The sequence below is a fragment of the Microchirus variegatus genome, assembly GCF_963457635.1.
Source record: "Microchirus variegatus genome assembly, chromosome: 13".
NCBI lineage: Eukaryota > Metazoa > Chordata > Actinopteri > Pleuronectiformes > Soleidae > Microchirus > Microchirus variegatus.
Genome location: NC_139814.1, coordinates 16973122 through 16985999, shown reverse-complemented (window position 1 = coordinate 16985999; position 12878 = coordinate 16973122). Strand labels below are relative to the sequence as shown.

General features: G+C 41.6%; 2 protein-coding genes across 2 annotated transcripts; both read left to right on the top strand.

The window, feature by feature from the left end:
* Positions 1 to 1315: 1315 nt before the first annotated feature.
* Positions 1316 to 3987, top strand: LOC310935974 (homeobox protein Hox-A10-like; the record flags this gene model as incomplete). Its single annotated transcript, XM_083899989.1, has 2 exons — positions 1316 to 2204; positions 3241 to 3987. 2 exons carry the CDS (start codon positions 1316 to 1318, stop codon positions 3513 to 3515), a joined length of 1164 nt encoding a protein of 387 aa, XP_083756115.1. The 3' UTR covers positions 3516 to 3987.
* A 3645-nt stretch (positions 3988 to 7632) lies between these two features.
* LOC310935393 (homeobox protein Hox-A9) lies at positions 7633 to 10008 on the top strand. The gene is made up of 2 exons (XM_083899282.1): positions 7633 to 8543; positions 8937 to 10008. Exons 1-2 carry the CDS (start codon positions 7988 to 7990, stop codon positions 9176 to 9178), a joined length of 798 nt encoding a protein of 265 aa, XP_083755408.1. The 5' UTR covers positions 7633 to 7987; the 3' UTR covers positions 9179 to 10008.
* Positions 10009 to 12878: the final 2870 nt, after the last annotated feature.

Below are 12878 nucleotides of genomic sequence, written 5' to 3'. Positions count from 1 at the left end.
GATGTTCATATGGAATACAAATGAACGCTGCAGCCAAACGAAATTAAATGTTTGCTCTAATTCGGTTTGAAGTGCAGAACGTGCAACTTTAATCTGGTTCCATGTTGTGCGTAACGACGCTGCGGCACCAGATAGAACTCTGTTCCAGATAACGGATTTGCAAAAATGCACATAAATGCACCCACAACACATACACATATATATTTAAATAAAACATTCATGTTATTAATATATATGTTACAATTAATGTAAAGCAAATAAAGAACGAATAATATATGGCGTGGTTATGATGAATAAATATAAATTTGGCATATTTCGTCTTTGAAAATGTAAATTATTTCTCTCACCAAACACCAAAAACCTGCTCAGTTTGTTTGATTATGGGCACGAGCGTTCTGAATTTTACATGTTTCAATATTAGGGCAAACATATTGGTTTAAGGAGTTCTGTTGGTGGCGTAATTCTCAATGTGGCAGTGCAAAAATAGTTTAAACTTTGCTATTTGCGGATGACGATGGTGATGATACCTGTGCAAAATAGAGGCAAATCTGATAGAAGCGTCTTGTGTGCTTTTAGCTGTCCACTACCTCCAGGTAGCATTAGTCTTAATTTGCTTTTAGTGCGGAAGAAGCCTGACTGTCTTCAGGCGAAAGGATGAAGTGATAGTGCCAAAGGCGAAATATCCCTGCAGTTCAAAACACTTTATTGCCACTGAGTCCTACAACTTTATTATTTTATGTTTTTGTTGGTGGGCCTTATCCTCCCTGCACTTTTTTAACTTCATTTGCCACCTTAAGGCCACAATTCTCTCTCAAGTACAGCAGGATTATACTGGTGTGACTTAATTATTCCTCCTGAATGACAGTAGCTTGTACGTTGGCACATTGGTAACTATTTTTTTATTTTTTTTATTTAATGCGGTGTACTTATCGGAACGCTCTGTGGTTACATTTGATTTGCATGATTTTAAAGTGGCAGTGCTGCGGATATCATTTGGACAGGAGTGCAGTTGAGAAGTATTTTTTTTGGAAGGTTGTTGAAAGAATTCTTTAGATTTTTCATCACAATGTAAATTAAAACTAAGCGTCGCGTTAGACCTCGCCCCTTGTGCGTGGTAATGGCGAGGTGAGGGAACACACTGATTGCTGTGCTGTCTCCTTTCTCTGCCTCAGCTCCATGATGGATATCGCTCCGAGTGCTACGTAGCCTTGGAGTGGGAGGGACTGCCCATCTTCCAGCATTTCCATTGGTTTTACAATCCGCACGGCGGAGAGGGGGGTGCCGCTAATCATATCCAACATGTTTTGTACAAGAAATGTCAGCCAGAAAGGGCTATCTTCTCCCTTCGCCAAAATACACCACAATAATGTCATGTTCGGACAGCCCGTCAGGAAATGCGTTTTTAGTGGATTCTCTGATCAGTGGCCGCACGGAGAGCGGCGGAGGTCACTACGCGGGGAGCGCGGTGTGCGTGCCTCATAGCACAGCTACAGAAGTGCCTTACGGACTACACAACTATGGATACTTCCCAGGTATGGGTAAGCGGAACGAGGTGGGCGCCCAGAACATGGTTTCAGCTTCTGGTGCGTACATGTCCAGCATGGAGATGTGGATGGACGCGCAGAGGTCATGTCGAATGGATCAAGAGCACCCGGTAGGTCCTCAGGTCGCGCCCTGCTCGTTCCCGCAGAACATTAAGGAAGAGAGCACCTACTGCCTGTATGAGCAGCCGAAGTGTCCTAAAGCCTCCACCGCTGAAGATCTAACTTATTCGAGGTTAACTACAGCTGGCCTCGGCTCCACGTCTTGCACAGTGACCGGTGGTGGTGGTGGTGGTGGAGGAGGAGGAGGCGGCGGCGGGGGCTCAGTGCCTGTGCCGGGCTACTTCCGCTTGTCTCAGACGCACGCACATTCTCATAAACTTTACAACACCAACGGCCCCCAACCGAACCCTTCCCATTCTCATTTTGGCCTACACCCCAGCATTTCTGCTCGTTTCCACACGCCACCAACCTCGGCTTCTGCTCCAGCGTCGGCGCTGGAGGAGCGGAGCACCGACGAGCCCGTGTCCTCGGCGAAAACAGACGTACAGCCTCACGTTACACCGGGGGCCGAAGAGGCGAGGGTGTCCTCGGATGCAGAAGCGTCCTCAGAAGAGGAGCCGGAGGAGAATGACAAAGACAGACCAGCAAAGACCACTAAAGGTAATTATCGTTCAGCATAGGTGTGGTCCTGCACTGTGGTGTGTTTGCATGCAGGTAGAGCAGGTATAGGCAGATTTTTAATTGCACCTGCCAGGTTTTATATCACTATTTAGGCTGCAGCGACAAGTCGAGGCAGGCATAAAAATGTCATTAATATTTGCTTCTGATTATGTTTAGTTTTTAAATCATATAAGTATATATGATTTTAAAATGTACACATAGTCAATTTGTGCATGGGACGTTTACGCTGCGTAAAATTTGAAAATGAGTTGGCTTGAAAGCTAAATTTCAGTTATCCAGTCATGCACTGTGACATGTGCATATATTTGTTATACGTAATATTAATTTAATATAGTATTTAAATATATTACAGCCCAGTGTATTTTGACCGCTGCGTAACTAATTCATTCATTGGTTTATACTGTACGTGTTTTACGCAGGCCAGTGCTTCCATAATCTCACTCATTTTGCTAAATAGTTGTTTTTATTTATTTTGCTTCTTAATATATGCTGATGTGAAATGTTCTATGTGTTGTTGTTTGTGTGTAACATTTACATTTGCATCATTATTACTTGACCATTTAATGACAAGTATGGCGGGGTCTAACAAAGAAAGATGGCACACTTTACGCATCACACACACACACACACCATTAGAGTGCGCACACACACACACACACACACACACACACACACACACACACACACACACACACACACACACACACACACACACACACACACACACACACACACACACACACACACACACACACACACACACACACACACCACACACACACACACACACACTTTATGTACAAGAATACACACACACTATACATATACTAAACGGTATTGTTACCGTGATATCTGTACAATATAGGGATGTATACACACATAGACCCCCCAGATACCCCCAACACACCACACACACACACTCACCCACACACACACTCACACACACACACACCATAGTGCCTCCTATTGCAATGCGTATAACCATCGATCTGCCATTTCTATTTTATTTTTTTAGGAGGCGCAAAAAGTGAAAACATGGCCAACTGGCTGACGGCGAAAAGCGGCCGGAAGAAGCGCTGCCCATACACCAAGCATCAGACACTGGAGCTGGAGAAGGAGTTTCTCTTCAACATGTACCTTACCCGTGAGCGCCGCCTAGAGATCAGTAAAAGCGTCCACCTGACGGACAGACAGGTTAAAATCTGGTTCCAGAACCGCAGGATGAAACTGAAGAAGATGACGCGGGAAAACCGGATCCGGGAGCTCACCTCCAACTATGGATTTTCATGATGAACAAACCTCATGATTGCAGTGAAACAGAGGTCGGGAAAAAAAATTGGGTGAAAATCAAATCCATCTCACCTCATTTTGTCCACATGACTCAGTTGACAGAGTTGGAGGGATACAACTTCCTTTTTCATTTCAAGACGAGGTTATAATAATAATAGTAATAATAATGATAATGTCAGTTCACCTTCATCTCTGTTTCTGAGGAAAGAGGAAAGAAATTCTGCTGATTGTTTTTTTCCTGATGTCGTGTTTTTGTGTTGTCGACACGTTTCTGTCACTTCTGTCGTATGTTTGGATGGTGTAGTCAGTGGCGTTCAGTCAGTCAATGCAGTTTTTACAAACACACACACACACACACACAGACACACAGACACACAGACACACAGACACACACACACACACACACACACACACACACACACACACACACACACACACACACACACACACACACACACACACACACACACACCTTATGCCCTAAAAACTGGTTAAAATCGTCCACTTTTATTAACCGACGAACAATAACCTTTATCTAAATTTAGTTAAAACCAAATATGAATTTCCTTCATTTTAATTGGAATTGCATGGTATAGCCTTCATTTTTTTTTCCTACATTTTTTATTTTTTTATTAAAATCGATTTGAAACCACCCTGGAATATAATACCCATGTATCACCAAGGGAAGAGTAACTCATCTATGGCCATTAAATGTAGTACACAATGATATACAGTAGATCTATGTACGAGCTAAATGTATAAACTGAATCTTTAATCACGCTAAGGACGTTTACACGAAAACGGTGCGCAAAGTGAAGGAGGACTGTTTTTAATTGTATATTTCTGTGTAAATATGACATTGTGTTTTTTTTGTGTAATGCTTAATAAATTATCAGCTCGCATTAAGGAGTAACTTTGTATTTTTCCTACAGTGCGTTTATATTTTCTGCTCAGAGGAAGAAAAGAAATCTTTGTTTTGAAATGTCAAAGTCCAAAAGTATTACGTGGTGCTCCTTCTGGAGATCACCCAGTGCTGTGAACCATCTTAGAAATGTTGTTAGGGGCTAATGTGTAATGGCTATCGGAAATAATTTAGATATTAGGCTATAAGCCGTCTAGCTGCATGCCCAGCCGGCTATTGTAGAGTTTTATGACTGGCTGGTATATGAGGTTTCTCCCTCTCCTCTAAGAGCAGCTTCAGTCGTGGGAGAGACTTTCAGACGGAGAGGAGGCCTGGCTCTCAGCTAGAAACCCGAACTGTGTACGCACGTTGTTGTTGTTTTTTTGATAAAGCAATACCACTGGCTTTGTTTTGGAATACTGGGATTAATGTTTCTGGGATCGGGTAAGTCCATTCTTCATTGAGGAATTGTGTCTTCTTTGTGCGCCTTGTTGCAGTGGCTTCACCTTCAGTCTGTGTGTGTGTGCGTGCGTGCAAACACACTTGTGCTTTCTCAGTGCAGACAGAATTTGTGGACACTTGATGACGGAACCGACGACCTCGGTGCTTTACGAATGGGCTGATTGGGTTTCACTTGAGGGCCCGGATCGACTGTCGTGTGGTTTAGGTAGTTTCATGTTGTTGGGGTCCATTTCTAAACTCTGCAACATGAAACTGTCTTAATTGCCCCAGTTACAAGCATCGACACATGAACCGGGGACATACAGATGATTGGGTTTGTGGAACATTTGTGCAGAGGTGATTTGGGACTATGTGTTGAAAAGCTGCACGGCTGATAAATCGGGGGAAAGGAGGGCTGGCTGCATGGCTGCTGTGTATATTCCTAACCTGTCTCCTGCAGTGTTTTCTTCAGCGTTCTCCACTCGTCTTGTCGTCAAAACGAGCCCATGTGTGCTGAATTGAAGCGTGATCAAAGCTCGGCTGCAGTCTACATGGCGGACTTGGGATTAGGAGTAAAGCCGTGAGTGTTTTCCGTGAGTAGTAGTGACGCAGACACGCCAGACAAGGCCTCGGTTACGACCACTGCAGTGGAGGGGAAGGGGAAGGTGAATGGGGCAACAGCGACCTCCGTGGGCAATGAGACCGGATGCTTCCGCTGCGCAATATAGTGGCTCAGACAAAAGGAGGGGAAGGGCTTTATGGCGACATTTAGATTCGCCAGACAGGCTGTTATCTGCAGAGGCAAAAGAAGTAAATAGCCCCTGCGGTAAACTGGGAGAAAAAAACACCCTGATTTAGGTTTACAGCCCAACAGCCATTTGCACTATGGCGTCTTTTCCTGCTCCAAAGGTGTTTGACTATTCTAAGTTTTAGTGCACAAACAGGCTATTTTACCCAGTCGGCTTGTTTGATGTCTGCTGGTCAAGTAATATGCAGGTCGTACCTGTGAGGTGAGAGTCTCCAACTAGAATGCGCATTATGGACACCTAATGTTTGTTCCTTCAGCGCGCGCCCTCTGCTAAAACGCAACAGCAACACAAGAGCGGCGTGAATTCCTGCGTGTTGAATTGCCTGTGGCCTTGTGGGGGTGTTGGCCAAGCTCTCCGTTTATTTGCTGGTAATAAATAAAACACGCGGGGTTTATATGCGAGAACGCAAGCTTGTCGTATTGTATATCTGCAATGTGGACTTTGGTTTAGATTAGAATGTGCATTTATGCGCACGCAGCCGCCCTCCTGATTAAATGTAATGCAGATTAACTCTTATTTTATTAGAGTGTGGTATATTTTGTTCCATTTCTTTTGTTGAACTATTTCACTATATTTTTTTTGTCTGAATGCATTTATGACACTTTAAAAGTTAACAACATGCATATCATTTTATACAATTTAATTGAATCTCGTTGCACACCAGCGAAATGTCATTTTCACTTTAATATTCCCACCACTACATTCCACACAGTATATTTATATGTAAACTCCCGTTGTTTACAAACCGTCGCACTCATTTAGTAATTTTTTTTTAAAAGGAGCTGAAACCACAAACACCCACGTTACGCTTTAGTTGTGTTTAGGTGTAAGATTATACCAAAGCAATGGCTGCTAACGGCCGCGGCGACACCAACATTACACGAGTGATAACGGCGGGTTAAATGACTCACGGCTTAACCGATGTGAAACCCGCATCCGCCATTAATATAAACACATTAAATATCTTATTATATATTATAATAAAAAATCTACTTTTGTGTTTAAAGCTAGTGTTTCAATAGTTCGTATACGCACTGTTTTTTTTTATAATTCTTCCTCTGTAAATGAAAAACTATTCAATATTTTTTATGTAGTGGCCACTTCATCTCACACACGACCTTATATTTATTTTTTAAAATACATGTTTTATTAACCAATGATATTTCACCGTATATTGCCTATTATATAGTTGTTTGATTTCGAAACTGCAACAAAAGAGTTGCTGTAAATAAAACAATCCTGCCGTTGTGTTTCATGTTTATTAAGTTGAATAATGTAATGTAATATTTTATTTTTTAAATTCTTTTTTCTATATATAAAAACACCACTTCACTAATCCTGTATAATATTGACTTCATAATGTAAATATCATGTAATGTGCTCATTCATTTCTCACAGATATACTTCCAGTTTACACAGTGTGTAAAAATCATGAACAAAACCTATTTTTTTGTAATAAAACATTACCATATGATATAAGCATTAACCTATGCTCTGTTTCTGTATTTCTCACGCGTCTAAATCTGTTTCCTGGGTAAATATCAAACTCAAATGTAATGCTCTATTAAATATTATCTGTGATATTTATTTTTTGTTAATTAAATTCCACATTTTGAGCAGAAAAATTGATAAATGCGTGAAAGTCTGATGAAGCCGAAGCAGCAAAGTTAATACAAATGTAATTTGTCTGCTCCCGATTTGAGATCCAGACGTTGTTGGAGCTTAATGTTGCAAAGTTTTTTTTTTACATGTATAATATCCCGGCGTTTAAAGCGTGTTTTCAGTGAGCAGCAGTGTTTGGGTGCTTACGTGGCTTATAAAGCAGCTCGTAAAATAAGGCTCCCAAAAAACGCAATGTATCGTTGTAGAAAAAAAAACCCTGCAGGGAATTCTCACAGAAAATGGCTAAGATTCTGTTAAAACAAAGATTTTATTTAGTTTTTATAGTTCAAAATGTCCATCTCACAAACAGCAGATCTTGCTCATATCTTGATAATTCTTATCTTTTAAAAATCGAGGTTGTTATAGGAGAGCGGGTGAGTATTTAATGACCAAAGGGATTGATTTATCCTTTATTGTTCAGCCTTTATGATCACGTGTGCCTGTTACCCAATGGCAGGGCAGCCTGTCTCCCCATTACTAGCCCACTGTAGTTCTCCGTGGGGCCAAGTTGCTACTTGATTTCTCCACATTGTTATTTTGTGAGGCTGGGTTTACTGCGTGTGTATGTGTGTGGCGTATGTATGTGCGCGTGTGTTTTTACTTTTTTGCATGTATCTGATGTTGAATGACTGCGTATGTGAAAGTCTAATTTTTCGGCCATGTCGACATCTGGAACACTGACTAGTTACTACGTCGATTCCCTCATTCTGCCCGAGAGCGACGAGGTGTCTGTGCCGAGATACTCCTCTGGTGTCGGGCTCCAGCATGGCAGACAACCCGCGTCCATCAGCGACCACAGCGAGCTCGGGACTTGCACCTTTCCGTCTAAGTCTCCGGTTTTTGGGCCGTCGTGGAGCCACGTCCCGGCTCAGTTCCCCGGCACCGTTTCCTCCGTTTATCACCACCACTATGGGCATCATCAAGGCCCAGTGGGCGCAGACACAGACGGTCGGTATCAGTCGTGGCTGCTGGAGCCCATGTCCGGTTCTCTGCCCATGACCGGATTACCGACGACTCACCACTACGGAATCAAGCCGGAGGGTCTGGGAACGCGGGCGGACGGAGCGCTGCCGGGTTCCCACACCGCGCTGCTGCTCTCCGATTACGCCAACGGGAATGTGGCGACGACATCGCCCGTTGAAAAGGACACACTCTCCGGCCAAACTGGGGACGTGAGCGCGGAAGCTGCTGAGGAAAAACCCGCTCTTGATCCAAGTAAGTCGCTGCGCATGCAGAGCCTTCATGTTTACGTGTATACCACATAAAGCAGTGAGGATGAGTGCGTGATGGGGGCGCGCGTATGAACGTGCTATTTCCTTATGGGGACTGTTAATGACCCAGCTCTGCTTAATGAATAGATTAACCTTTAGCAGCTTTGAGGTGGACGCGGACAGAAGGAGGGAGCGTGACAGGAGAGGCAGTTTTAGTTTGGGTGTAGCTGCGTTTACACGTGTACAGTCATTTTGTGAACAGTATACAGGAGGACATGTTTTTTTTTTATTATTTGGTCTGCCTGCGCCAATCATAAGTATGAGTGATGTTTTGTTTTACATTTGGCCATTCAGTTCCCGGGCCCTCACACCAATGTCGCACCCCACTCCTTTTCAGATAACCCAGTGTCCAACTGGCTCCACGCGAGTGCCACGAGAAAAAAGCGCTGTCCGTACACCAAGCACCAGATCCTGGAGCTGGAGAAAGAGTTCCTCTTTAACACCTACCTGACCAGGGACCGTAGGTACGAGGTGGCGAGGCAATTAAACCTCACCGAGAGACAGGTTAAAATCTGGTTCCAGAATCGCAGGATGAAGATGAAGAAGTTTAATAAAGACGGCGCCCCTAAAGACGAGTGACTGTGTTGTATAGATAAAGAGAATATTGGCTGATGGCGAGCTTTGTGTCTGGAAGCTCTTAACTCTGCTGGATCTTGTTTTTAAACTTCATTGTCTTATTGTTCTAAATAACAGAGGCTATTAGGCATAACTGTCTTATTAAAAAAGCATGATGGGCTTCATTTTGCTGCGACTACCTTTATATTGCACAATTTTAACAGTGCCCACTCGTTTTTTTTATTTGTTCTTCTTTTTTATGTTAATATTTTTTATTAATACCTCGGTAAAGTGTATTAGTTGAACTGGTCCCTGTGCTTGTTTTGTGTATGGATGTTTCTAGTCGTCTGGTTTGTAGCTATAGGCTATATTTGTTGTCTATCTCTGAGTCACTTTAGCGTATAGTTTGTAAAAATGTGTTTATTTTATTGTTTCTCCCTTTACTGCTATAGAACTATGACTGGTGACCGTGAATCTTAACATTGGAACCGTAGGAAACACTCACTGCGTTTTGAAGTGGGTGCATAAAACCTCACAGACCTCTTGGAAAATGCTTAGTGAATTAAAAAAAGATGCTCTAGAAGCTAAATTACATGATATTATTGACTACCTATGTGTCTTTCAACTACCTACAAGGATTTTTGATTTTCCCGTCTGCGAATTATAGTAGAGTTGCTTGCATTAGATACTGAGCTATGTCTGAATTTCAGGGAGTAACATTTTGAGAGAAACGTACTGTTTGTTAGTGAGAGGAAGTGGAATAAAAACACTGTAGGCTACTTATTGAATACCTCACGGTTTGCAGGCCGTCTGACTTTTGGTTCACAAATGTAATTTGTACTTTATTTATTAAATAAAACAAATTATATCTGCGAATACATGCACTTAATATATTTTTTTTACCTTGTCTGGAAACCGGTGTTAATTGTGGGTTAAGTTGCTGCGTAAAAGTCGTCACTGCAGGTCATTTGTAATTGGAACAAAATATCACGGTTGTTGCTGTCAATACACAAAAAAAATATATAACACACAATTAAGAATATACGTATAAAAATAATAATCATGTAATTTAAATATACACAGGCACGAATCATAATTGCACATACCTTTAACTGAATATTAGTATTCACTTCTTCAATATTAGTGTGTGTGTGTTTCTGAATTGGGGACAACGCTGCTTCTTGGCAGCGGATGTTGTTAGCTGTATACAGCCATAAAAGACAATTACCGCTATAACCTTTTATGGGGTGCAAAGCGCTGCGAGGCGAGAGGACACGAAACAAAAAAAGGACCTCGATGGCTGCGACAGCTGAAGCCCAAAAATAATGCAACCGATGCGTCTCTATACTCACCTAAGAGATGACGAGGCCTCTCTACCTGGATTACAGCTTAAACAAACCCAACAAGACCCAATTAACGGGTTTATTTTTTGTATTTTTTGAAATGGACAGTCACTGGACAGGACACAGTTTTAGCTTTGCTTTTTGCAGTATGGTGCGTAAAGGATGGCTCATGTCTGTGCATGTTTGCAGGGAAATATTTGGCACAAAGAGATGGTGAGATGGTCTGATGTGACCTTGCTTTCGCGAGCTGCAAAGTCTCCTGCAAAGTCACAGCTCTGTCAGATACTACAGCTCATTAAGTTCTCATTAAAGCCACTGACAGAGACCGACATAGACGCATATATTATTTAGCAGGTATGTCGGGGACTCTGCTACAACTTGGAGTGTTGTTGTGACGCGTTAGAGGACGCAGATGGACCCAAACTTCAAAGACTCGTCCAGAGACAGTGCCATAAAACGCCTGGTCTGCTCTACTGTCTGGCATTCCACTTTTAATGGCTTTATGGCCGTCCAGACACAATTAGGCCGTTTCTAGAATGGCACCCATTTGTTTTTTTCTTCTCTTTCTGTGGGACTGCGCTCTGGACAAAAGGCCGAGCGGAAATGATCAGCTTTATTGGATTCTCCCCGACGGGGACGCGCAGGACTCACGGTCATTTGGAGCGATCCTTTGTTCCTACCTGGGAACCTTCCGCCCTCTGCTCCTCCGATTCTTTAAGGAGAATGAGCAATAAAGCTATAGCAGCTCGATTCAAACACAGTAAAAATGACTTGCATAGACGCTCATATCGAAATATGGCCTGTAAAGATGATGAACACATCAAGAGTTTAGTGATGTTTTCATTCGCTATTATCTCTCAGACCGCAGCAGGAAATTCAAAACAGCCGAGCACTGCTTCCTCCTCACCGTGCAGTTCCTGCTAGTGACCAGCGAGTGGCGACACTGTTCCACAACATCACACACACACACATCAAAACACTATTCTCTCTGATGAACCTGCTCATGGGAACAAACGGTAGTAATGTTTTAAAGGTCCAGAGAAATATTTTTGCACATATTTTTGTGAAGTCCCTGAGCAAAAAAAAAAGAGTTCTTTCAGCCTGCGGCTTTACTTCAAAGGATGTAACACACACACACACACACACACACACACACACACACACACACACACACACACACACACACACACACACACACACACACACACACACACACACTCACACACACACTCACACTCACACACTTTAACGATTTTAAAGATGTTAATTATTTTAAACTCATAACTTCCACAGTAACACACACACATATTAACACTTTCCCCACAGTAGACCAAACGCATACATCATGTCTGTCTTTTCATCCAAATATCTTAATATGTAAATGATATATTAACAAACTAAAATGAATTCACATGCCCTGATATTGTCTAATGCGAGCTTTCAATATGGTCACTGTACGATGATTATAAACAACACAATAATAATTATGATAATAATAATAACAATATTAAAGTTTTTATTATTAATGCGTTTAGGAACAACACTATTTAGTATTTTCAATAGGGGGGAAAGGTTTTCTCAATATTTTATTTTTTAATGATGATAACTATTATAGATATTATTTGATTGTGTAATTTAATAACGTATATAACTGCCAAACTTAACCGAAACAATATGTGATAGTGCACATAATAATAATAATAATAATGTATTTATTTTTTAATCCTGTTTATTTCTTTACGTAATGTGCTTTTAAACTCCATGGATTATTTACAGATTTGGGAATTACATACTCAATATAATATAACATACTATTATATATTCTAATATGTGTATACATATTAGAAGAATTGCATACTAGGACAAATACGAAAAGTATTAAATTGGTTTGATAAAAACTAGGTAAAACCTTTTTTTCGATTCAAATTCGAAGATTTTATCTACAATTACAGATATTGCAGAAAATAATTTGATGTTCGTGTCGGCTGTTTTGTATTTTTTTGCAGCTTAAAAGTGCATTAAATGAGAAGACTGACGCTTTCAAATGGATGTTTATTTTGAAAGTAGTGGTGAGGAAATTGATATGAAACACGACCTTAAATTACGCCAATTTCCCTTTGATCAGTGAGACTGTGTGAATTTCTCGCGTGTGTGTGTGTTTGTAAAGTGTTAATCCCACTGCAGTCCAGCGCCATCATGAAATCCATGTCCTGCCTGCTGATTGGCTGGAAGCGCCCAGGCCTGAGTCACGTGTTGTGCTCTGTGGTCCAGAGTAAAATGGGGTTTGGTGTAAATCTAGTGTGTATTGCTGTCATATATCACGCTACCTCGTAAAAACGACACTGAGGATTCTGGGCCAACAAATCAGAGTTAAAAAAAAA

Bases quoted from the DNA above. Each gene is read 5' to 3' on its own strand.
- LOC310935393 (XM_083899282.1), top strand. From the start codon at position 7,988: ATGTCGACATCTGGAACACTGACTAGTTACTACGTCGATTCCCTCATT. The intron at 8,544-8,936 runs GTAAGTCGCTGC...ACTCCTTTTCAG, and splicing joins AAAACCCGCTCTTGATCCAA to ATAACCCAGTGTCCAACTGG.